The sequence below is a fragment of the Leucoraja erinacea genome, chromosome 5 (assembly GCF_028641065.1).
Source record: "Leucoraja erinacea ecotype New England chromosome 5, Leri_hhj_1, whole genome shotgun sequence".
Classification (NCBI taxonomy): domain Eukaryota; kingdom Metazoa; phylum Chordata; class Chondrichthyes; order Rajiformes; family Rajidae; genus Leucoraja; species Leucoraja erinaceus.
Genome location: NC_073381.1, coordinates 54,897,486 through 54,925,446, shown reverse-complemented (window position 1 = coordinate 54,925,446; position 27,961 = coordinate 54,897,486). Strand labels below are relative to the sequence as shown.

The following is a 27,961-nucleotide window of genomic DNA, read 5'->3' as shown; positions in this document are numbered from 1 at the left end:
ATTCAAATACATCTAAACAATAAAATGGGTATCTGCTAAAATGGGAAATTATGTTCTCATGTACAGTATGAATCATAATAATAATAATAATAATAAATTTTATTGTCATTGCACATCAGTGCAACGAGATTTAGTATGCAACTTCCAACCGATGTAAAAGAAAAGTAAAATAAATAAATAAGCTGTGTGACGTGACCATCCGAGGGAGACAGTCCAGGGGGGGATGGGGGGCACTCAGCAGGGCCGGTTCAGAGCCGCTATAGCTCTGGGAATAAAGCTGTTTCTGAATTTATAATTTGAACAAAATTTTGACAGTGTATATAATATATAACATATTTTTAAACATTTCTAGTATTCCTTTTTATTTCAGATTACCAGAAATTGCAGTATATTGTTCTTTATAATTCCAGTATCATTTTATCCCTCGCCTTTGTTCCCATTTATCTTCTATTTACAACTCCTTCATTCTGATTAGTCATAATTTTCTTCAAACTGGCTGCTATTCATTACCCCATCACCTTCCAATTAATGACATTGCTATTTTATCTCCATACCTCTCCATTATCTACAACTAAAACTCATTCATCTCCTTGTCACTTTCCCCTCAGCATACAATGAACCATTCTACATTTCCTTATCAACGTCTGATCTGTCATTTTCACACCTCATCCTTCTATATCTCTAGACTCCCTCTCCTGATTCTCAGTGTGAAGAAATTCTTGACCCGGAACGTCATCCATCCATTCCCTCTCTCCAGAGATGCTGCCTGGCCCGCTTAGTTACTCCAGCATTTTGTGTCTATCTTCATTCAATTTCTTACTCTTCCTAATTTTTATGAAAGATTATCACACTGAAACTACTCTTCTCTCCACAGGTGTTGCTTGACCTAGTTAGTACTTCCGCCATTTTCAGTTTGTATATTTCATCCAAATATGTTGTCAGTCTATGCTGGTTTGCAGCTTTGTGCAGATGCTGATTATTCTGCTCCCTAGATTCTTCAATGCTCATTTATCTGATCATAAGAATAATATTTGTCTGTCATAGTATTTTATTAACCAGTACAATTAATTCTTAATCCTTAATCAATTAAAAAGGGGCAAGACTGCGACTCTTACATCCAAAGGTATTGCAGAACATTCAACAATTATCTCCCGATAAAATCAGAATTTTATTTTAATATTATACAAAAGGGCAGAAGCTTAAAATATGTTTAATACGGCTTTTTCCATCTATTTTTGTACATTTTGATGACAAAGAAAGGAAAACAACTCACCAAGCTTTCTACCATATTTGGCTTGTTGTTTCGAAGTGTCTTTACTCCGTGGAAAACGTCAACCACACTTTGCCGTTTGATCATTTCACAAATGATGTTAATGGCACTGTACATCCCACTGCGCCCTCCTCCATTTCTGAAATACACATAAGAAATGTACAATCTTCAATCTTCTCAATGTTCCATGTTACTTTCTAGGTATCATGAACCCGCTTTCAATGGAATCATACGTGACAAATTATCTACAGTTCACTGAGAATGTAATAAACAGTGCAGCCCAATGGAAATGAGATGGAGTGTATCCTGATTCCCAGAAGGTATTTGATAGGGTGAACAAAACAGATTAATGCATGAGAGGTCTGAGTTTACTATATTAGTATGAATAGGGAAATGGCTGCAGAGTCAGAATGGCAATCAGTAATCTCTGGGGAACCATATAGATTTATGCTGGAGTCTCAGCTAATTAAAACCTATATTGTTGACATGTATGAAGGGATAGTATATAGCAACCAAGTTTGTGTAGATACAGGTGATCAAGTTGTGAGGAGGACACATGGGCTTGTGGGGCCCAAGGGTGTGTTGATGAACAGAGGGACTAATGGTGGCAGCAGTTGTAGATAGGGCAATGAAGCCAGCATATGCCATGCTTGCATTCATCAGCTGTGGCATAGAATAAATGAGATGTGATGTTATATTACAGGTGCACCTGGAGTACTCGAGCAGCTCTGGCTGCCATATTATTAGACTTTAGAGATACAGTGTGGAAAGAGGCCCTTCAACCCACCGAGTCCGCGCAGACCAGTGATCACTCCGTACACTAGCACTATCCTACTCCACAGGGCCAATTTACAATTTTCCAATTAACCTACAAATCTGTACGTCTTTGGAGTGTGGGAGAAAACCAGAGCCCCCAGAGAAAACCCACACAGTTACAGCGAGAAGGTATAAACTGCATGCAGACATCATCACCTGTGGTCAGGATCGAACCCTGGTCATTGGCGCTTTAAGGAAGGAACTCTACCGCTGCGCTACTGTGCCTCCCCAATTATTGGAAGGATGTTGTTCCACTGGAGGGTGCTGAAGGGGATTCACAAGATGCTGCCTAGCTTGGAGCATTTCAGCTCAAAGGAAAAACCGGTAATGTTGGGTTTCATTTCCATGGAATGGAAGAATATGAGGGGTGACCTGATAGAGGTATATTATGAAGGGAATAGCTAGGGCAACAAGCAAGAATCTTTTTTTCCTTGAGCAAAAACAAAGTGCTGGAGTAACTCAGTGGATCAGGTGGACGCTGCTCAATTCATTGAGTTCCTCGAGTACTTGATCTTTTGCTCAAAATTCCAGCATCTGCAATTTCTTGTGCCTCTCTTAATCTTTTTCCATTTATAGGGTACCAAAAGCAAAAGAGCCCAGGTTTAAGGTGAGAAGTAGTTGATTTAGAAAGGATCTTTTCAGAAGGAATCTTTTCACGCAGAGAGTGGTTGGAATCTGGAAATTGTTGGGGACAGATACTCTCATATCATTTAAAGAGCAGCTAACCAATCATTTGAATCACCAAAGGAAAGATGCTTATGGAACAAATGCATGTAAATGGACTAGTGTAGATAAGTACAATGGTTGGCATGGATATGGTAGGTCGAAAGGTATGTTTCAATGACTGGATTGGAGGTATCTTGTACTTGAAACACTAAAGTTATCCTATAGGTACAGCTAGTAATTAGGAAGACTAATGGACTGTTGACCATTGCAAGAGGTATGTTGTATTAAATAAGGATGTTTTCATGCAACTTGAAGGATGTTGGAAATCTACAGCAGGAGAATGGTGAACAGTTTTGTTCTCAATATTTAAGGAAGAATGTGCTTACATTCGAGATTCATTTAATTAGGGGATGACAATGAAGAATGGTTTTGCCTACACTCGCTTATCAGGTTGGGCTTATACTCATTAGAATGCAGAAGAATAAGAGGGATCTTTAGATTCAAATGGAAATAAAAGTAGAAAATGCTGGGAACACTTTGTGTTGATGTAGGATCTTCAACCTGAAACGGTAACCCTATTTCTTTTTCCACAGATGCTAAGTGCTTATAGTTTTTTAAATGTTGGTGCAAGATTCTGAGGGAGATTGACAAGGTGGATTCCAAAAGGAAGGATCCCTAGGTGGGAACATCCAGAACTAGCGGACATGGTTTTCAGACTAATGGGTCTCCTACCTCAGCCTGAGATCCAGAGCATTTTTTTTCCTTTTGAACAGTCATGAGCCTTAGTGATTTTTACTCTGGAGAGTTGCGGAGGCCTAGTCATTGAATAGTCATTGGGACACCGTTACCAGCCTTGGAGGGCATCTACCGCACATGGAAGGCCGTCAGCATTCACAAAGACTCCTCACACCCTTGTAATGGACTGTTCGAACTACTTCCCTCCGGCAGACGTTACAAGGCCTTCTACGCCCGCACCTCCAGCCTCAGGAACAGCTTCATTGCCAGAGCTATAGTGGCTCTGAACCGGCCCTACTGAGTGCCCCCCCACCCCCATGGACTGTCTCCCTCGGACGGTCGCGTCGCACAGACACATCTGCACTTTAGTCTGTTTTGACTGTTTTACTGTTGTAATGTTCTGTACGAACCATGTTCTCGGGGTATCTAAACCTAAATTTTAGTAATTACTTAAGTTATGATGTCGGATGGAAGCTGCATACCCAAATCTCGTTGCACTTATGTGCAATGACAATAAAATATATTATTATTATTATATACAAATTAACAGACATTTAAACCACAAACAGGTTAAAGGGTATGGGCGGGGGGGGGGAGTGAGAAAGTGATGTTAAAGCCAAGATTGGATCAACTACGATCTACTAAATGGCTAAGTAAACTAAAAGAGCTCTTACACCTGATTTTTGATCAAATGTGCCAAAATCTTTTCTAAAGTATAAAGAAAGCACTCTCCTTGGCTATATCAAATCCGAAGAATAGTTAAATGAATGAATAACAAAGTATATCATTATTTGTAACTGAAGAAACTGTATATATATATATTTTCAAATCTGTTGGATTAAAAAAAGGCATGCTATACTTGACTGCTCTATGTGCAAATTCCCCTTTCCAAATTTGATGTAATTCATGTAAACATTTTTCAGACAAAAGGGATCCTGACATGGAAATGCTGTTTCTGCTTTTTTGTGTGTTTTTTTCATAACTGTACGAAATTATCCGAGGTTCCCAATTTGAATCTACAAACAGCTAAATACAGAAATATTAACGTAAAAATATTAACCACTGCATTAATTTTGAGTAAAAATGGCATCCTGTAATTATAAACAGATATTGCATAGGAAACACTAGCACAGTTCACAGCAGCTTGAAACACTGACCAAATATAGGAGTCGATAAATAAAAAGCATCCTTATGATGTTACTCACAGACAGTGAACAATAGTGCGTCCTTCTCCTTCATCACATTCTTCTTGCCATTTATCAACCTGAAGAATTAACTTCAGAAATGATCGCTTCGAGGAAGGTACTTCCCTATGAGCAGCCCATCCCAAGTACTGGAACTGCTGCACCATGAGATAACCTTCTTGAGGCTGAAGGATTAAACAGGGAACAGACATTGATATGCCTGCTTCAGTATAAAAATAATAACTGGCTGTTTTCAGCAAGGCTAATTCATCTTGCTAAAGAAGCTGTAACGGATGCCAGTGCACAAAATATAGATGGCATTGTATTTATGCACATACATTTCACACATACCCTTCTTCACCTGCAGCTTTTATTTGTGAAATCATGCTTCACACATGCTACTGTATTGCAATGTACCCAGAGAGAGCAACATCTGTTGCAGGGTGTAATTCTGACTGGGAGAACTACACAAGATGAACTTCAATATGTATTTCTATCCTTACTATCCTTAAGGAACAGTGTGATTACTACGGTTTTCCAATTACTATTCTGTGGTTTGGTAGCAACAGCTATCCATTTTACTGTCATGATATGACAATTGCAGCTTTAATTTTGATGAAAGCAGTGAAAGAATCAGACCAGAATATCTTATTGATATGCATCTAGACAGGATTGAGTTTAAATAAAGTTAAAAACCATTTAATTAATTGTGCTACACATACATGTTACATAACAGTGAAGCAAGATTGCATTTAAAATGAAAACAGTGAATGGGAATTTAAAATTAATGATCATATAACTGGAGTACAACAAATGTGAATTCATATGGGATTAATAAACCACAGGCGTAATGGTTTTGACGCCGCATAGGCCCAACATTCCTTTCATAATTGACCCCAGTAGCCAACTAACCGCTATTTTCTAATCTTTCAGTCCATTCCTCTGCTCACTGGTTTGATTTTCTAAAAAGGGCACCGGCATGCTCAGCTGGCCAGTCACAATACCATACATAGAAACATTAAAACATAGAAAATAGGTGCAGGAGGAGGCCATTCGGCCCTTCGAGCCAGCACCGCCATTCATTGTGATCATGGCTGATCGTCCCCAATCAATAACCCGTGCCTGCCTTCTCCCCATATCCATTGACTCTACTAGCCCCTAGAGCTCTACCTAACTCTCTCTTAAATACAACCAGTGATTTGGCCTCCACTGCCCTCTGTGGCAGGGAATTCCACAAATTCACAACTCTCTGGGTAAAAAAGGTTTTTCTCACCTCAGTCTTAAATGGCCTCCCCTTTATTGTAAGACTGTGGCCTGTGGTTGGCTCATACACATGGGCTAATTTTGTAGTAAGAGCCACAGAGTCTACAGTGTCGGTACAAAGCCTTCCATCCAACTTGTGTACGCTAACCAACATGCCCGTCGGCACTAGTTCCACCTGCCTGCATTTGGCCTATATCCTTCTGAATCTTTCCTATCCATGTACCTGTCTAAATGTATCTTAAACATTGCGACAGTACCTGCCTCAACTACCGGCAGCTCGTTCCATACACCCAATACCCTTTGTGTAAAATTATTACCCCCAAGAGATTTGTAATAGAAAAAAAATCACATGTGGTTAAAGTGCACATTATCAGATTTTAATAAAGGCCATTTTTATACATTTTGGTTTCACCATGTAGAAATTACAGCTGTGTGTATACATAGTCCCCCCATTTCAGGGCAGATCAGAAACACTCTTCAGAAGTCAAGTGTGGATTTGTCAATGACCACTGTCACGCAGAAGACTTCATGAACAGAAATACAGAGGTTACACTGCAAGATGCAAACCACTGGTTAGCTGCAAAAATAGGATGGCCAGGTTACAGTTTACGAAGAGGTACTTAAAAGAACAACCACAGTTCTGGAAAAAGGTCTTGTGGACAGATGAGACGAAGATTAACTTGTATCAGAGTGATGGCAAGAGCAAAGTATGGAGGAGAGAAGGAGCTGCCCAAGATCCAAAGCATATCACCTCATCTGTGAAACACGGTGGTGGCCTGGGCATGTATGGCTGCTGAAGGTACTGGCTCACTTATCTTCATTGATCTTCATTGTTTCTCCTTTCTTTTTCCTTCTTTTCTATGGTCTACTTTCTTTCTTTACTTCCTTCTCTAACTTCTTTTCTAAGGGGCTTTCTTTTCTCAACACTCTCCTGCACCTTCACGACTCTTGCGCACTTTCCTTACTTCCTTTACTTCTATCTTTTTCTTAAATCTCAAAAAATGAAGCGGTACAAAAAATGTATTAAGACATATGTGTTGTGTAGTATTGTAACTTACCGTACTTCTAATTAAAAAAAATCAATTAAAAAAAAATCTTCATTGATGATACAACTGCTGATGGTAGTAGCATAATGAATTCTGAAGTGTATGGACACATCCTATCTGCCCAAGTTCAAACAAATGCCTCAAAACTCATTGGCCGGCGGTTCTTTCTACAGCAAGACAATGATCCCAAACATACCTCTAAAGCAACAAAGAAGTTTTTCAAAACTATAAAATGGTAAATTCTTCAGTGGCCAAGTCAATCACCCCATCTGAACCTAATTGAGCATGCCTTTTACATGCTGAAGAGAAAACTGAAGGAGATTAGCCCCCAAAACAAGCATAAGCTAAAGATGGCTGTAATACAGGCCTGGCAGAGCATCACCAGAGAAGACACCCAGCAACTGGTGATGTCCATGAATCACAGACTTCAAGCAGTCATTGCATGCAAAGGGTATGCAACAAAATACTAAACATGACTACTTTCATTTACATGACATTGTTGCTGTGTCCCAGACATTATGGTGCCCTGAAATGGGGGGGGGGGGGGGGGGGGGGGGGATATGTATAAACACTGCTGTAATTTCTACATGGTGAAACCAAAATGTATAAAAATGGACTTTATTAAAATCTGACAATGTGCATTTTAACCACATGTGATTTTTTTTCTATTACAAATCTCAAATTGTGGAGTACAGAGGCAAATAAATAAATGATGAGTCTTTGTCCCAAACATTACGGAGGGCACTTTATGTACAGTTACGTATCACCTCAGTTAAGATTTTATTGGCAGTGTCAGCTGTGGTTCAACTAATGGCATTTGTTTCTTTAAGTCAAAAGTTTAACTCTCACCGAGGAGGTTGATCAGAAAAAAAAAATCAAGATATTACAGGGAAGTACCGCAATTGGATACAAGTGACCACATAAATATTCAGAAAAACTGTGGAACGGTCAGCGTTATCATTCCCAATATTTGTCACTGTCTATATTACTGAAATAGATAACTTTTACCTTGTTACATTGTCATTTAAAGAAGTCTTTGGGCATACATTTGCTGCCAACTGTCTCAGATGACAACATTTGTCAATACTATTCATTGGTGGCGAAGAGCTTTGAAAAATGACATAATATAAAAAGAGCTACACAATGACAACTTGCTGGACTGGAAAATATAAAACCTATTCAAATGATTCTGAGCATGCATGGGCCACAGCGGCAAAGTCTGGATATAGACAAAAAAAAAGCTGGAGTAACTCAGCGGGACAGGCAGCAACTCTGGGGAGAAGGAATGGGTGACGTTTCAGGTCGAGACTCTTCTTCAGACTGGTGAGGGATAAGGGAAACGAGAGATATAGATGGTGATGTGGAGAGATAAAGAACAATGAATGAAAGATATGCAAAAAAGTAACAATGATAAAGGAAACAAGAAAATGAGAAGCTAGTACGACTTGGGTAGTGGAGTGAAGGGACCACCTGACTGCCTACGACTATGTCTACGACCTCCTACGACTATGTCTACGACCTCCAACGACCCCCCTTGACCTCAGTCTTCCACACCTAAGACCAACTACGACTAGCTACGAGTGGAAAATGATCGCATGATAAAATAATGTCAAGTTTGCAATTTTTTCTCGGGCCAGTTACCGACCTACGACAACCGACCTACGACAACCTACGAGTAAAACATGTAAATTCTTTCCATGCCGTCCTTTTTTTAACTCGTGGACATTTTTTATCGGGCTGGAAAAAACGCCGTGACCTACTTGAGGCCACGAGTACGCGGAGACCACTCATGAGCATGAGGAAGAGTTACGAAGACCTCCTACGACCTCGTGGCAACCATGCTGCAAGTATGAGTCAAGGGTAAACTCGGCAGAGGTCGCCAATTAGGTCATGAAAGTGGACAGTGGCTTAAGAGTCCACATCTTAAACAACAAATACAGTGGATGAGGTTGGAGGAGGTGCAAGTTAACCTTTGCCTAACCTGAAAGGACTGTCGGGGTCCCTGGACAGAGTCAAGGGAGGATGTATAGCGACAGGTGTTGCATCTACAGCGGTTGCAGGGGAAGGCACCTGGGGAGGGGGTGGTTTGGGTGGGAAGGGATGAGTCAGCCAGGGAGTCGCTGAGGGTACGGTCTCTGCGGAAGGCAGAAAGGGGTGGAGATGGCTAATCACGGGATCCCGTTGGAGGTGGCGAAAATTTTGGAGGATTATGCATTGTATGCGATGGCTGATGGGATGGAAGATAAGGACTAGGGGGACTGTCTCTGTTGCAACTAGGGGGGAGGGGGAGCAAGGGCGGAGCTGCGGGATACCGAGGAGGGCCTCATCTATGTTGGGAGAGGGGAACCATCGTTCCCTAAAGAATGAGTACTTCTCGGATGTTCTTGTATGGAGTACCACATCTTGGGCACAGATGCGGCATAGACGGATGAATTGGAAGTTGGGGAGGAAGCAGGATGGGAAGAAGTTTAGTCGAGATAGTTGTGGGAGCCAGTGGGTTTGCAATAGGTCAGTCAATAGTCTATTTCTTGTGAAGGAGACTGTGAGATCAAGAAAGGGGAGAGAGGTGTCAGAGATGGTCTGATTAAATTTGAGTGCAGGATGAAAATTGGTGGTGAAGTTGATGAAGTCCATGAGTTCTGCATGGGTGCAGGAGGTAGCACCAATGCAGTTATCAATGTAACGGAGATAAACCTCGGGGAGAGGGCCAGTGTACACCTGAACAAAGATTATTCAACGTACCCTACAAAGAGGCAGGCATAGCCGGGGCCCTTGCAGGAGCCCATAGCTATACCTTGGATGTGGAGGAAGTGGGAGGAGTCAAATGAGAAGTTGTTGAGGGTGAGGACGAGCTCCGCTAGGCGGAGTAACGTGTTAGTGGAGGGAAATTGGATGGGTTCTGCGGTCGAGGAAGAAACAGAGGGCTTTAAGGCCTTCCTGGTGGGGAATGGAGGAGTAGAGTGACTGAATGTCCATAGTAAATATGAGGGAGTGGGGACTTGGAAAGGGGAAGTCATAAAAGAGACAAAGGGCATGTTAGGTATCTTGGACATAGGTTGGGAGAGACACGACAGCATAGTGTCATAGTGTAGAGTTTCTGCCATGTAGCACCAGAGAACCGGGTTTGATCCTGACTGTGGGGGTCATCTATATGCAGTTTTTATGTTCTCTCTGTGACCGCGTGGGTTTTCTCTGGGTGCTCCGATTTCCTTCCACATTCTAAAGACGAGGAGATTTGTTGGTTAACTGGCTTCTGAAAATTGTCCGTAGTGTGTGTATAGGATAGTGTGAGTGTACAGGGTGATCACTGGTTGGCACTGACTTGGTGGGCCGAAGAGCATGCTTCCAGGGTGTTTCTATACTCGAATAATACAATTTTGGCTATGAACTGCAAAAAAATTATTTGCATGGGTACATGGAAAGGAATACAATATTTATATAAAATATTGCAGACTTCCACCTCTGAATGGATCCAATGAAATATTCTTTCTTCCTTGAGATGTCAATTGGGCATTAGGAAATCACCAAGCAAAATGATGATAACAAGCTGAAATGCACAGTTCCAGAGATAATGCATCCTTGATTCTGCCCTCTCCCCACTTTAAATTACCTATAATAGTCTTGAGCCACTTTAAACAAAAAAGTTGATCATCCTTGTGTGAAACCTTAATTGATGGCTACTGTAAATCCACACAGAAAAATGCTATTATATACTGCTGTAATAACCATCACTACAAAATGTGAAACATGAATTGCACAACGAGATTCACATCATTATCTGCTTCTCCTGAACTTCCCTGGTGCACAAAACTTTGCTTCTGTGTAAAGTCAGTTGGGGAAGGCTTGTAGCCGAGGACTTCCATAATCAATAAAAAGTGATTATATCTGTCAAGAATCATATATCCTCATGGCTCACGTATATCAATGGCTCATCTTCCTTCTCTTGTGTTTCTATTCCCATGGGACTGCTACTTTCGACACTGTCACTTCTTGTACAAAAAAACCTTATTCATCCTTGTTTCAAGAGAGTAAAAGCAATATTTAAAATCTAACCACTCTGGTTCCTAAGCATTTTACCTTAACTTTCTCTTGTGATTTTAAAAGAAATATATCCTGATAAACTCCTGCTACACCGATTTTTCAGATCATTGATTATTTTTTGACTGAAAGTAAATGTGCTTCAATGTGGCTTCTCCGCCCAACCCTCCGCCAGCTCCTCGCTGTAACTTTTTTGTTCTTCTTGCACAAAGTTCTGTTCTTTCCAAACAAACATTTTGTAAAATGGATGAGGGACGACAGAAATAAAATCATTTATTTTGTTTATAATCTAATTGTCAGAAAATAACAAAATAATCTTTTGCTATGCAAAACTAAACTAAATCTAGATTAACCTTTGTCTGAATAACATTTACAGGCCCATCCAATTTAAAGAAGCGTCCAATTGCCCCACCGTAAATTCTGTGCTGAGCATCTCGCCAGCTCTCCCTCTACCCCCCACTTCAACTGTTTGCGCAGCTCGAGGCCGTCAAACTTAGCCGTTATTTTCTTTTCTTTTCCACAGCTATTCCTTCTACCCACTGCTATTGCTTGTCAGCGCGGCTATCAGTTCACATCCCCGCTGCGATTTATCCTCCCTGCTTCGTCCTCCCCAAAGCCTGACAGAACGTGGCCCACGTCTCTGCCCCAGCGCTCACTCTCTCTCTCTCCGCTTCAACTGTTTGCTCAGCCAGTGGTCTAGCGAGCTGCTGAGCCTTGTTTCCGTTCCCTCTCTCCTTCCCCGTTCACCCTCTCTCCTCCCTCCTCTCTCTCCCCCTCCACTCTGTCTCCCTCTCCGCACTCTCTCCCCCCTTCCCTCTTCCTCTCCCCATCCACCCTCTCCCCCCCCCAAAACTGAGAGTGCAAAAGGACAAAGGAAGTAAAATCAGTTAAAAGTTTGATTAGAAAGATAAGTTTTTAGCTGCCGTTTAAAAATGTGAACTGAGTGGGCATCTCTCATAGCCCTGGGTAGGGTATTCCACAGCTTGGGGACGTAATTGAAAAAGTTTACTTCATCAATTTTCTTACTGCTGCAGCATGGAGTGCCTAACAGGCCAGTGTCAGAAGACCTGAGCTCTGAAGTGGGTATATCGCATATATTTAGAGCAAGTTAACTTCATTAATTCAATTATTTGGGATTGATTTTCATAGATAGAGGCTACATAAAGTGCCTTCAATAAGCAGTGCAAGGATTTTACGCACCCTATTTATTAAGAACATCTTAAACAAAAATCACAGAATCATCATTCTCTTCATAACATCTTGGTGCAGAATACTGATGGAATATCACTAATTATAACTCATATATACAAATCAACATTATTCTGAAGTTTGATTAGATATAAATTGAAGTGCAGTTGCAACTATGATATTTAATAAGGATAGGTCTGTAAGTTGCGGTTACATTTGATTTTGAAAAATAACAATGTAACCTGTAATGTAGACAGAGAAAATCCTGCAAAAACATTTTAGTAGAATTGCTACTAATAGAATGTTGATATTTTTCTAAATAATGTATGAGTTAAATTGATAAACTAAGTGACACAAAGGTAGTTGGTTACAAAATGTATTCCATTGCTATAATTTTAAATGCACAAACTTAACACAGTGCTTCCCTTGGGAGACAAGACAAATAGCTTTGCATCAAAACGCATTTAAAGTATGCTTAAAAAATACCATCAGCAGAAATAAATTTTGTTATACCATATCTTTATCGCTTCCTGTTTTTTGGAAGCTGTCAGATGCGTTAAGGGCCAAATATAAAAAATAGTACTAATTAGTACGAGCAGCTTTCAGTTTCACTGTACATGTATAGTGACAATAAATGGCATATCTATCTATCTATCTAATTTGTTCAAACCAATGATGCAAAATTCTATCCTGTCAATTTGCCACAACAGACATTTAGATATTATCAAAAATTAACAACAAAATGTGTTTGCTTTCAAATAATCTTGATGGGTTTATTATTATTGTCAACAGCCAACTGCAATGAATTAGAGGGAAGAAAGATGGCCATATTATTACTGAACATGTTTGTAATGGAGGAAGAAGAGTGGAGAAGATGTAAAGCTCAAGCAAGTAGAGCAGTTTCCAATAGTGAGCAATGAAGGGGAACTTCACAGATTGCTAATAACATTTTCTGCAAAACACTTACCCGTGTAAGATTGCATATCCTGAATATCCGACTTACTAAATCACAATCCATTGAACAAGAAATGCAGTCAACTTGGATTGGCCCATATCGAAGTGTTCCTTCTTCTGGCCAATACTGGGGGCATCCCTAATTTACAAAAACATATTCATCTCATGAAATTTTGTATGCAACAGATCAATATATGGTAAATATGGACATATAAGGATCATTCATCATTTTTCAACTCAGCCATGAAAGTGATCTTCCATAATATTTTCTATCATACTGGAATTTTGAGATCCTTTTTACAAAATGTTAACAACGGAAATGTAAAAAATCAATTATAATGGGATTTCATTATGGATTTATTGCGTGTGTGAACACTCTGTCAATCTCTCAGATGTGCCGCTGTGTGGAATTACCAAGAGGAGGCCACGTATTTGCTCAATGAAGGGCAAAAGACAAGCCAATTTCAACTTGCCAAATTAAGAAATCGTCAAGTCCAACTTAAAATGTATCCCACACTAGCGTGCTGAAAATAGCAGGTAACATTTTTGGCAGATAATTGACTCCAAATAAACTTTATTCACAAAAAGAGCAATTTTCAGTGAACTTGAAATGTATAACACACTAACTTGCTGAAAATGGCAGGTGACATTTCTGCCATATAATTGACTACAAGTAAACATTATACAACAAAAGAATGGGAGCAATTTTCTGTGAGCTTACATGGTTTTGCCATCACCAAAATCAAACCAGCAACATCTGAGGGGGCATGATTGAATAAGTGGACAAGTCCCATCATCATGGAGAAAAGGGCATGATTGTGCTGAATATCTGACTTCACAAATAACTACTACGAAGGTCAGGCTAGAATTTGAATGGAATACTCAACATGTGCCCAGAAAGCTCAAAGTTCGCATAATCCAGTCCAAAGGTGTGGTGGAATTTTCAATGAACATGATGCATTATCTCACAAAAGGAGTGCTTTGGACTCAATATAACCAACCCATAGAATCCACTCTAACCTACCCATGATGCCTTTAAAATCCCTGATATTAGAGCCACAACATCATGGGGAAATTATCTTCCAATTTATCAACAATCCGATATTTAAGAGCATACGTGTGGAAGCATTGTCGCACAAACATTTAGCGTGATTCAAGAATGTGGCCGCAATGAGCTTTTCAATGCAACTGAGGAGTGGTAATGTATTTTTTTCCCCCACATCACTAACTTCCATAAAATAATTATAAACTAGTATTACAGGATTAGTTTAATGGTGGGGATCTCAGGAAGAAGCCAAGATTTATCAACTATTCTGTACTTGCAGAAGAACATAATTGTGAATATCCTTTCGTCAGCACTCATATTCTGCTCTCTCTATCAGTGAGCACATGGTTATTCTTGGAGCCTTTTCCACCTGTTCCTGCCTGTGTGCCCATCAGCATTCATGATCGGATGATGGCAGGACTGAAAATCCTTGATCTGATTCACTCACTTAGCTCTTTGTAATTGCAAGCTGGCTTTGCTGCCGAGTCTGTTCCAAGCCTGAATCGATCACATTTAGTGTAACTGTAGTGCCACATAACACAGTCGATGGGTTTTGTGTGTGAAGATAAGACTTGTCTCCATAAGAATTGTGCAGGATCAATGTTGTTATAGAGATTTACATCATAAACATGTAGACTGGCAAGCAAAAGGTCAATTGGTTCATCCTTTGTGTTGGTGTGCTCATATCTTGTTGCACACCCATTCTGGCAACTACGTCCTTCAACCTGCAGAGTTTGCAGTGTGATACCAACAACACTTAGGAATGGACAGCAATGACCCCACTGCATTCTGTGCCCTTGCTGCTTAATATTTATTTTAAGTATGTTTGTGAGGAAGACCTTTCAAGGTTTACTGGACTGAGCATGACATTGCCATGGGTGATTTGGGAGGCTAGGTTGTCTGTGTAGTTTTAATTTCTGTTTTAGCATGGTGGTTATGATAGATCTGAGTGTTGTGTTCAGCAATTGAGAGGGTAGTTAACGTTAACTACATAGTTGCAGATCTGTGTTTACAAATGGCCAAACCTGGTACGGATGGCAGACTCCCTCCCCTGAAGAACATTGGCCAATTAAATGGGCTTTTACGACAGTCCATTGCATTTATGGTGATCATCACTGGGACTAATAGCTTTAAAAAAAAACCCAAGGTAGGATTTATACTTGTTAGTCCATACCTCCAAATTAGTCATCTGGTAATTTAACACTTCTGTCAAAGTTTCAAAGACGTAATACTGGAAATTTGCACTTTGTTCCATTTTGGCAAAAAAACATATACATTTCTCACAATGAATAGAGTGCAGAGCAAATATGAAAAAAAAAAAATCTGACAGCCATCTACCTATGGTTTACTGAAATTTGCTGATGATTATGCTGATGTTAAATGATTAATTGATTATTGACACTTAATTTAGGGCAAGGTGATCTGATTTTAGAGCAAATCAAAACTGTACTATAAACTGGGTTACCACCCGATTGTAAGGACTAATGTTCAAAAAGCAACTACAGACATTGTAACTTCACCAAACCTGTGGGAAAACAGATTCACGCAAACTTAGTAATTTTGCATGCATGCATATTGCAAACAAGTTTCATTATGAGCAATACACTTCCTCTGGAACCATGTACGTAAATAGGGGCATAAGTTAATACATTCATATTTCTCCATGAATAAAAATGACAATACAGAAAGTTAATGGAATAATATAAATGATTGGAAATTTACTCAATTCTGGACTAGTTCAGGAGGCATTGATTTTGCATGGTACATTCAAAGAACATTTTATTAAAAATGTGTTAAAGATTCTTGTCTGATTTAAACGTGCAGATTTTGATAACACATGGAATCATAGCTCCACATAGCAATCACATTTTCATGACTGACCATCCACTATACGAGGCTAAAAAACATTAACGGGGCACCAATCATTGGAAACAATTTACACAAATTCATTTTGGTGTAAATATTATGAAATGCTGTCCAATAGGGCATTTTATTTATGCAAAATAGTTAACATTTGCATAGTGAGTTTTATTCATCAAGAATATTATTCAGTATACAGCCCCAATCCACACATTTGTGTGTCTGAAACTTCTAAATTATATACCAGTAATATTTCAATTACAAAAATCGTAAAAGTTAATGGGTGAACATACTAACAATTTCATCATATTCAGATTGTTAAAATCATTGTAAGTACCTGAACAAGATCCAGCTCATTCAGCATTACTACCGATGTGCAGCCATAATCATAGACCAGTCTCCAGAAATCTTTGACAGTGTTTGGCAAAGGATGTTGTGTGACTATAAAGGCAGCTGGTTGTCTATAGCTCTGTGATGATAGGAAGAACACAAAAAAAAACAGTATTAAAATGGTTCATAGACACAAAATGCTGGAGTATTTCAGTTATCCAGAGAATATAAATAAGTGACAAAATGAAGAAAGAATGTCGAAACCTTCTTCAGACCATTAAAATCATAGATCATAATCTGGTAGATTCATTGGTGATCATTTTTCAATGTTCTCTCGACTCTGGATCAGTTCCTGTGGACTGGAGGGTAGCCAATGTAACCCCACATTTTAAGAAAGGAGTGAGAGAGCAAACGGGGAATTATAGACCAGTTATCCTTATATCGGTAGTGGGGAAGATGATTGAATCGATTGTTAAAGATCTTATAGCAGCGCATTTGGAAAACAGTGACAGGATCAGTCAAAGTCTGCATGATTTATGAAGGGGAAATCATACTTGACTAATCTTCTGGAATTTTTTGAGGATGTAACAAGTAGAATGGATAAGGGAGAGCCAGTGGATGTGGTGTATCTGGACTTTCAAAAAGTCTTTGACAAGGTCCCACACAAGAGATTAGTGTGCACATGGTATTGAGGGTAGGATATTGACATGGAAAGAGAACTGGTTGGCAGACTGGAAGCAAAGAATAGGAATTAATAGGTCTTTTTTTAGAATGGCAGGCAGTGGCTAGTGGGGTGCCGCAAGGGTCGGTGCTGGGACCCCCAGTTATTTACAATATATATTAACGATTTAGATGAGGGAATTAGATGTGACATATTCAAGTTTGAGGATGACACAAAGATAGGTAGCAGTGTGAGCTGCGATGAGGATGCTATGATGCTGCAGGGTGACTTGGATAAGTTGGGTTAGTGGGCAGATGCATGGCAGATGCAGTCGGCGGCAGTCACTCGAAACAAGTATGACTGTCCTCTCATGGAGGACGCCTGTGCGTGACTTTGTTTAACGTGGGGAGACTGGTGCATAGACAGCCACCACACGGTCCTTGACAGATCTGGGTCAGAATCCCGTGGCATGGAATCCAAGACAACCGGAGACCCTTTTCTGCTGCAGCCTTCATCTGCCTTCCCAGCCATTGTGACGCTCCACTAAAGTCAGCCATCATCCTCTGCCTGTTCCACCCTTGAGGTCTTGGTTGGATTGCTCTTTGTCCGAGACCTCCCCCTCAACCTTACCGCCACGGGTGACCCTACCAGGAGCATAGCTCCAGACGGCATCACTCTCAGGACTACACAAGCTTCTCCACCATGACAAGGTGACAATCCACGGCAGATGTAGTATAATGTGGATAAATGTGAGGTTATCCACTTTGGTGGCAAGAACAGAAAGGTAGATTATTATCTGAATGGTGTCAGATTAGGAAAAGGGGAGATGCAGCGAGTGTGCTTGTGCATCAGTCACTGAAAGTAAGCATGCAGGCATAGCAGGCAGTAAAGAATGCTAATGGCATGCTGGCCTTCATTGCGAGAGGATTTGAGTTCAGGAGCAAGGAGGTCCTTCTGCAGTTATACAGGGCCCTCGTGAGACTATTTAGGTTTCCTAATTTGAGGAAGGATATTTTTGCTTTTGAAGGAGTGCAGCGTAGGTTCACCAGGTTAATTCCCAGGATGGCGGGACTGACATATGATGAAAGAATGGGTCGACTGGGCTTGTATTCACTGGAATTTAGAAGGATGAGAGGGGTTCTTATAGAAACATATAAAATTCTTAAAGGATTGGACAGGCTAGATGCAGGAATAATGTTCCCGATGTTTGGGGAATCCAGAACCAGGGGTCACCGTTTAAGGATAAGGGGTAGGTCATTTGGGACTGAGATGAGAAAAAACTTCTTCACCCAGAGAGTTGTGAATCTGTGGAATTCTCTGCCCCAGAAGGCAGTAAAGGCCAATTCACTTGATGTTTTCAAGAGATAATTAGATTTAGCTCTTGGGGCTAAAGGAATCAAGGGGTATGGGGGGAAAAGGAGGAACGGGGTACTGATTTTAGATAATAAGCCATGATCATATTGGCTAGAAGGGTCGAATGGTCTACTCCTGACCTATTTTTCTATGTTTTCCACATGTGGGAGGAAAGTTCAAAATTAATCAATTTTATCAAAAATGTATCACGTTCAATCTATTTTTGCCTAGATTCATTGAAATGTATTCTATGCCGTGTCGCTGGAAGCTGTGCCAGTATAGCTTTCTAATTTGCCCTTCAAGTTTTTGTTTTAAATACCTCAGTATCCTGCTTTGCAATTTTACAGATGAAACCAAAATGACTTTGGTTGAGGCAATTGGAGGGAAACAAACTTGCTTCTCTCCTTTTTAGTGATGTTGCATTCAAGATGATAAAATTATTCAAATACATGTTTCTTATTTATGTTAAATTGAGAGTTAAAATGGATAAACCACATACATCCATAAGGGCAGCATTGATGTAGTTGCTGCTTTCACCATCGATGGTAATTAAAAATGGCAGGCATCTGTCTGGTGGAAGTGCGTCCATGTATCGATTCTTCTCATGATTCCTGGGAAGAAGAGCAATGCTGCAGTCTTCAGGTTGTAGTTGTGAAGATACAGAATTGAGAGTCTGTGTGAGAAAAGAAAGCAATAAAATCCATTTGTTTCCAACGTGCAAAGTGGCTTATTAATATTATGCCTGACCAAAATATTCGGAAGGCAGATACAATTCACTTCCACGTGTATATTAAAAATCCAAATGCTCTGTGGATAACAGTATAAAAGCCAGAGTTTACTTCGTTGAAACTGTTTATTTACTCTTAGAATTTTTGTATTTTATTTTCTACTTAAGTACTGAAAATTAAAGATATTGACATTGATTAAACAGACCAAGGAAGATTTGCAGGAAGTACACTGAAACAACTATATATTATTTTATTTAGTTCGCGATTTTTGAAAAACTAGCCCAAGTTCCCAAAATCACTTTTGGCCATGTATTGTGGTAAATTTAACGATAGAATATGGAAAATCTGTAAACAAATGAACGGGCAATATTGCATCCTTCTTTGGTGTCAGGCGAGTTTGCCACTGCTGGAGAAGTACTCTCCAGAGCCACCTCCCCAAAGCACAGCAATGGTCTTCAAGAGGTTCAGCACAGTTAAACAGACAATACGATACGATAGAAATTTATTTGTCCCTTGAAGGAAATTACAATACATGGGCAACATCTACAGCCCTTTTGACAGTCCAGTTAGTTGGAAGGAAAAGCTGGGCCCCATTTACAAAACATAGAAGGGTACAGCATAAAAGCAGGCCCTTCGGCCTGCAATGTCTACGCCGAACATGATTCCAACTCTTATCTGCCTGTATATTATCCATTCCTTACATACCCATATGCCTATCTAAAATTCTCTTAAATGCCACTATTGTATATGCAGCACATTCCAGGTACTCACTTTCCTCTGTTAAAAAAAAACTGTCCCTGCACATCTCTTTTAAACTTTATCCCTCTCACCTCTAATACTTGATTTTTTCCATCCAGGGAAATAGGTTCTGACTGTCTATCCTATCTATGCCTCTCATAAGTTTATACGTTGATGTTACTTCCTCTTTTCTTTCAAATGATGCTGCAATTTTTGTAAGTAAATAAGTACCACAATATACTTCCTTCGCGACTCCATCTAGGGTCCCCAGAAGTCTTTCCAGGCAGAGGTTCACAGGCAATGACGCTAACCTCATCTACTGTATATGGTGCTCATGATGTGGGCTCCTGTACATCGGTGAAACCATGCGTAGACTTGCCGTCCATTGCACAGAACACTTATGCCCACTGTGTCACAGAACACTGATGTCCATCAAAGCCCACTGGCTCACCTGGTTGCCAACCATTTTAACTCCCCTTCCCACTATGACCTGGGCCTCCTCTATTGCCCGAGTGAGGCCGCATGCAAACTGTTGGAAAAGCACCTCATATTTTGCTTGGGTAGCTTACAACACAATGGTATGAAGATTGAATTCTCCAATTTTTGGTAACTTCTACAAACACCTCCTTTCCCCTCCCTTTTCTCACCTCCAACATTTCACTCTCCTTATTTTGTCCCCCACTCTCTTCCCCTGAACCCTGGCTGACTTTGTACTAGATTTCATCCTCCCCTCGCCCCAACTAGAAGTCTGTTAACTAGCTTCACAGTTCACAACTATGTATCTCTCTTGGGTTCACACCTGTTTCTCTCCAACAATCGATCAATCAGTGAATCTTCTTGCCTGAGGTCATCCCACTACCATCCGTGATTCATTTGGGCCTCTTTTCACTTCCAATTTTTTTTCCCCTGCTCTCCCTGCTACTACCAGTCTGAAGAAGTTCCCAAACTCGAAACATCACCTATCCATTTTCTCCAGAGATGCTGCCTGACCTAGAGCATTTTGTGTCTATCTTTAGTACAAACCAGCATCTGGAGTTACTTTTTATTATTAGAAGTGATTTTGTAAATTTTTCAGAATAAGTTCTTACAGATGAGTTCATATATTTGATACAATTTTTTTACAAAATAGTTTAAGCCAATTTGTTAACAGAGATTCATTGAAAATTACTGTCACTGAACATTAACAATTTGATTGCTGTAAAATAATGGCACACACACACACAACTGAAAACCATACATATATATATATCTTGTAACTGAGGCTTGCTTACTTGAAACTCATCTTTAAGTTGGGAGGAGTTACTCTGTGAATCAACACGTATCATTTCATAATAAGTTGGCTTGACCTCACAGATTGGTATGGATGTGTCCCCACACAGACAAGCCTCCAAAATAGCATCATGAATGAATATATATTGTTCCTTTAAAACAAAAGCAAATTCAGTATCAGATTCTGGCTTCATGGTTATTAAGTCAGTTAATTGCATACAAGAGGATAACATACACTGCGGGATATGGTTTACAGGGAAGAGAAATTAAAGCAGTTTATCTCTGGCATACTGAAGAGCCTTCAGATCTTGAATTGCTAACACCAAGCAAGTTTTGCCACAGAAATGGCACATTAAAAATGCATGGAAGTTTACTACTGAAAATAGCTTTCTAAAATTCTTAATTAAGCTCTAAGGAAACCATAAACATAAAATAAAATCTTTAAAGGTTTAAACGTTGACACACCACTAACATCTTACTATACCAGGTTCTTTGAATTAAGTAATGTGAATCCTACCTCTGTCTGGACCATGTTAATGCGCCTTGATCGTAAAGCTTTAACACAGTTATAGATATCAACAACTCCTTCTCGCTCTGCCATGTCTAACATGATATCTATAACAATGTAACAGCCAGTTCTTCCTGCCCCAGCACTGAAAACAGAAGTTTCACAAGTAGTCAAATACACAGTTATTAGATGATCGAGTTCACTTTACAAATCAATATTATTTGCAATGTTAGCCGGATTTAATTTTTTAAAATATTCTGCAACATAGATAACGTAATTTCACTGCATTACAAGTGTATTGTATGCAGTGAAGAGTCCATAGCAACTTCCACTAATAAAGTATCTTTAGCTTAGCAAAAATACTCAAAAGAATGCTAATTGAAATGTAGACAGAGCAATGTAAGAGATAAGAGACCAGTAAGACTTTGTCCAAGAGGTAGGTTTTAAGGATGAAAGAGAAGCGAGAGAGTGAGAGGTCAGTTCTTGACAGCTGAGGAATATGGTGACAACTGTGGAGTGATTAAGTTCAAGGATGATAAAGAGGCCAGATTTAGAAATGCACAAACTATTGCAAGGCTGGAGGAAAGCATTAGGAAATGTAAAAGCAAGGAGGATTTGAAAATTATTAGAAGCTATGGGTTGCACAGTGCAGGTAATGTTGCTGTTTCAGCTCCAACAACACACATCAAACTCCAAAGCTGTCTGTGTGGAGTTTGCATGTTTGCCTTCTGACAATGTGTATTCCCCTCTGGTTACTCTGGTTTCCTCCCACATCCCAAGGTTATATTAGCTGTTAAGCTGATTGACCACCGTAAATTACTCAGTGTGAGTGGATGCTGAAAGAAGTGATTGCACTGAGAAGTGATTGCATTGACAAGGGCTGAATGGCTTCCTTCTGTGCCATAAGGAAATATGAGAGATAAATGAGAAAACATAGATATTAAGATAAGGCATTATAGGTCAGCAAGCACTGGGCTGGTGAATGAATGCATTTAAACTAGTGTGAGGTGGGTTCTGAAAATGAGAGATGATCCAGGAAAATGGTTCTCTTCCTTAATTTTGTCGGATTTTGTATGTTAGGAACAAGACAAGAACTTGTACACAAAGTGTTTAAGAAGGAACTGCAGATGCTGGATAATCGAAGGTACACAAAAATGCTGGAGAAACTCAGCGGGTGCAGCAGCATGTATGGAGCGAAGGAAATAGGCAACGTTTCGGGTTTCCTTCGCTCCATAGATGCTGCTGCACCCGCTGAGTTTCTCCAGCATTTTTGTGTACCTAAGAACTTGTACACATTGTTTTAATATTAATTATTGCACAACTGTTGAATAATTTACTTTTGAAGGTAAATTATGCAATATTTACCACGGAGTTTATCACTGAAACAACAATATAAATGTGGTGCAGAGGAATCAACAGATTTGTAGAGGATTCAGCAAGTTGTTGAGAAGATGGGGGTAACATGAATCATAATGTTGCTGACTGTGTGAACTGACCGCAATTGGTAAGTTGCCTTCTTGTTCTGTAGCTGTACGTGATGCAGTGATATTGACGCCAGGCACATAAATATACAAAATCAATATTGCATTGTTGAAATATTTATACAGAATAGAGCCAACCTGCAATGTACAACTACTGGCCCTGCTCCGGGGGGATTTGAGATTTTCACACGACGAATAAATGCCAGTAGACCAGTTGCATGATAAGGAACACCATGATCAGGCCAGCCAGTGAAATGGAACTGTTTCACTTCCCGAATTTCATCAACTCCTCTCTGTGAAGGAATGAATCCATGTTTAAAAATAGTTCAATTCCTGAATTATTTTGGTCGGTCTGTAAAAAGTATACACTGCCACATTGGCACTGGATGAAACTAAATCTTGATTTCTAACCAATGATACTATCATGGTAATCTCAGTGATTCACACAAGATTTTAAACATGGTAGTCTTTGAGGACGAGCATGTTCCCATCATGTTACGGGGGGTCACCAGATTACTTGGGAGGTCACTGCTCCTGTTTGTCTCACCTTGTGCAGGGCTCTGGATCCTCGCTTTGAAAATAATTAATCCCTATTGTAGTTGACAATTGATCCTCAAACTTTTCCTGTCAACTCAGATTTCATAGAATAATTTGTGGCACAGGTGAGGTTCACACAGCCCACTTAGTCTATGCTCTTAGTACATCAATCATGCCGTCCTATTTTCATACTTCCATAAGTTCATAAGTCATACGAGCAGAATTAGGCCATTCGGCTCAGTCTACTCTGCCATTCAATCATGGCTGATCAATCTTTCCCTCTCAACACTATTCTCCTGTCTTTTCCCCATAGCCCTTGACACTCTTACTGTTGAAGAATCTGTCAATCTCCGCCTTTAAAATACCCAACTACCTGGCCTCGACAGCTGTCAGTGGCAACAAATTCCACAGGTTCATCACCTCTGACTAAAGAAATTACTCTTCATTTCATTTAAAAAGGTGCATACTTTTATTCTGGTCCAAGACTCTCCCAATAGTGCAAATATTCTCTCCATATCCACTCTATCCAGGCCTTTCACTATTTGGTAAGTTTCAATGAGGTCACCCCTCATCCTCAACTTCTTCCCTTTCTCAATGTTTTACAATATGGTTAATAGTGGGGCTGTTCCATCCAAAAGGATTTATGGATATAATTCTTTCCACTCCCTATCCTATTCTACATTCTGCTATTTCCTTCAGATCATGTATCCTGAATGCTTATATCAAACAATTCTCAGATGAATGTTATTTGCAATTCCTTTAATAAGGCAATGAAAATCTCATTTATTCAAAGATATAATGTTTCCCAAGATAAGCCAACACCTATGACCTCCTCCGACCCCATCTACTGTATCCACTGTTCCAGGAGTGGGCTCTTATATATCGGCGAGACCAAGCGCGGACTCCGCGATCGTTTTGCTGAACACCTTCGCTCCGTCTGCCTCATCCTACTTGATCTCCAAGTTGCCAAACAGGTGAACACCCCTTCCCATTCCCATAGTGACCTTTCTGGCCTGGACCTGCTCCATAGTCAGAGTGAGGCCAAACGTAAACTGGAGGAATAGCATCTTATATTTTGCTTGGGCAGCTTACAACCTATAGGTATGAATATTGATTTCTCTAACTTCAAGTAACTCTTGCCTTCCCTCTCTCCCCTCCCTAGTTATCGTACTAGTTTTACTGTCATTCTGTTGAGTTCCTCTGTCCGTATACTCATTATCATCTTTCCCCATCTATGACCTATTGAGTGGCCCACATTTCCTTGATTATCATTGTTTTTTGCATAACTTCCATTCAATTATCCTAAGTACCATCTATATTTCTTATTTCCCTTGACTCTCAATCTGAAGAAGGGTCTCAACTATACCTGACACCTATTGCTTTTCTCCAGAGATGCTGCCTGACCCCGCTGAGTTACTTCAGCCTTTTATGTCTGCCTATGATCTCCTATGTTGGTTCTAACTTTTAGCCATTTTTTCTCTTGGTGTCATTGAGATACATTGCACCGAAACATGGCCTGAAGCCGATGTTACCCATGTTGACCATAAACAATAATTCTATATTAATATATATTATAATATGTAACCTATTATACATATAGAGTACTACTAACATTAATACATTAATCCTATATTTATTTATACATGCTACACACTGAAGGTAATTTACAGTGGCCAATTAACCTACCAACCAGCATGTCTTTGGATATGTGTGGAAGCTGAAGCACGCATGTGGTCAAAGGTGACCATGTAAACCTCATACAGATAGGATCCAAGATCAGGATTAAATCTTGATCATAAGGCCATGTGATAGGAGCAGAATTAGGCTATTCGGCACATCTACTCCACCATTCAATCATCGCTGATCTATCTCTCCCTCTTAACCCCATTTTCCTGCCTTCCCATAACCCTGACATCCGTGCTAATCAAGAATCTCTTTACCTTAGAAATATAAATTGATTTGTCCTCTATAATCTTCTGAAGCAAAGAATTCCACAGATTCTGAGGCTATGACCTCTAAGGCTAGACTCTCCCACTAATGGAAACATCCTCTCCACATCGACTCTATCCAAGCCTTTCACTGATCTCTGTAGTTATGAGGCAACAGCTCCACAACTGTGGCCAATGTACTGTGTGTTTCCAGATTCCTAACCACGATGAACCCAATATGGATCCCAATATTGCTGCTGCATTTACCACTGTTATTATTTTTCATGTCAAATGTAATGCTGTTCCTTTCAAAAGACCAATCCCTCACATCTGTAGATAGGTGTTGGAACTCCATTTCTGTAGAACTATTTTAGGTACTTCTCATGATCTTTTGGATAAGTTGTAAACAATGTTCATTATCTCGGATGTAATACCATTGGCAATTCTGGACTCCAGTATTTAAAAAAAAATCAAAGCGTTACTTGCACATTTTTTCATAACATTATGACCAGTGCTTCATTGCATCTTCTTCCCTCATGCTAGAATTTCAAATCTGTATCCCTATAGGCAACTTATCCTCCCTGCATGCCCACTGCGTATAGTCAAGACATTCTTTTTTAGGATGGAAAAGCTAGACCTTTTCTAATTATCCAATCTATCTATCCTCCTGCATTCTTCATGCTATTTAAAACCTAAATTGAATAATTCCATTTTAATTTAGCTAATTTATTTCAATCTCCTCAAACGTGGTAATGCAACATTTTGGCTATTAAACATGGTTTCTGAGCCATTACAAATATGACTATACATGTACACCAAATAATGTCATAACCATGAATTTCTTTGCTTTAAATATCTTCATTCCTTTTTTGGAATTTTAATAACCGGTGATTAATGCATATTTAGCAGTCTCCACTTAAGTTGTCACAGAAATATAACACCCATTTGGTGCATAAAGCACACTGCTGACTTGCAAACACATTTGCTGCTGGCTATTCGTAGACCATGGATTAGAATTTAATATATTGTATAGTTATATCAATTAGCATGAAATTGAATTTACCACCATCAACTACTTTGTTCATAAATTCATTTTCCAGTCCAACAAATAAATGCCTGATAACTTAACTGCAGATATTTCCGGTTTGCACAGTTTAAGTAATGAAGGCAAAACATAATTTGAACTATCTATCTGCCAGAACACCATTTCTTCTAAAAATCATTACGTCCGGGAAATACTAAACAGAAATTGTGTGGAAATTAAGGTTGATAAATCGACTTACCCTTTCTAATGTAAATGTTCGAACGACATATTCTGCAAGTGGCTCATCTTCCACGAATGTAACTTTGAAATCTGCGAAAACTTCGCTATCATCTGGCCAATATTTGTAACACTTCACCTAAGATATAAATTTAAAAAAAAATCAAGAATTGCAAATAGACATTTATAATGGACCTGGCTCAAAATTGTTATCATAGTCAAACAATAACAACAGAATTGTTTTACACGGCCTTTGCTGAAATACTAAGATGCTTATGCAGGAATATATTTCATGTTTGAAAAACAACTCAATTCAAAATTATTTCCCATCTCAGTAATTTCAATTTTAAATGATAAGAAAAGTACAAGAATTTCTAAATATACAAATTAGGTCCGATTCATGAAAAACAAGCCTGGGATATCCAAGGCACATTTAATAATTCCATAATAGGCACTGCAATGAAGATTATTTTATGTAGCCCAATTCTGTTCGATTAGTTTATAAATATAGTTCAGTACTGATGGACACTTTGTATAAAATAATTATTTTCTACAATTGGCTTGGATAGAGTGGACGTGGAGAGGATGTTTCCACTAGTGGGAGAGTCTAGGACTAGAGGTCTTAGCCTCAGAATTAAAGGAAATTTGGGAAGGATTTGAAGAGAAATGTCTTCAGTCAGAGGGTCGTGAATATATGGAATACTTTGCCACAGAAGACTGTGGAGGCCAAGTCAGTGGATATTTTTAAGGAAGAGATAGATAGATTATTGATTAGTACAGGTGTCAGAGGTTATGTGGAGAGGCAAGAGAATGGATTTAGGAGGGAGAGATAGATCAGTCATGATTGCATGTCAGAGTAAACTTGATGGGCCAAATGGCCTAATTCGACTATTCCTTATGACCTAATTGTCTTTCTTAAAGTGAAATTCCTTTCAAAACAGCAAATTAGACCAAATTGATGTGTATAGAAAGGTAAGCTTAAAAGTGGGATTGAAGACTGGGATCAAGGAATGCCAATTGCCTGATCTATTGGCCTGAGGATATTACTTAATTTACAAGGTGCAATAAACTCAAAGTACAACAAATTGTAATAGTGTTGTAT

At 39.5% G+C, this 27,961-nt stretch overlaps 1 protein-coding gene across 4 annotated transcripts in view; it reads right to left on the bottom strand.

Moving 5' to 3' along the window:
• Window positions 1–27,961, bottom strand: part of ptprk (protein tyrosine phosphatase receptor type K) — a 570,756-nt gene that overhangs the window by 3,233 nt on the left and 539,562 nt on the right. For all 4 annotated transcript variants that reach the window (XM_055635637.1, XM_055635639.1, XM_055635640.1 and 1 more), the window contains 9 exons: window positions 26,882–26,998; window positions 23,272–23,426; window positions 21,662–21,797; window positions 21,147–21,296; window positions 18,909–19,082; window positions 16,403–16,534; window positions 13,174–13,299; window positions 4,693–4,856; window positions 1,274–1,409 (listed from right to left, as the gene is read on the bottom strand). In XM_055635637.1, the coding sequence (XP_055491612.1) occupies window positions 1,274–1,409; window positions 4,693–4,856; window positions 13,174–13,299; window positions 16,403–16,534; window positions 18,909–19,082; window positions 21,147–21,296; window positions 21,662–21,797; window positions 23,272–23,426; window positions 26,882–26,998 (1,290 nt within the window). The remainder of the gene's footprint in view (window positions 1–1,273; window positions 1,410–4,692; window positions 4,857–13,173; window positions 13,300–16,402; window positions 16,535–18,908; window positions 19,083–21,146; window positions 21,297–21,661; window positions 21,798–23,271; window positions 23,427–26,881; window positions 26,999–27,961) is intronic.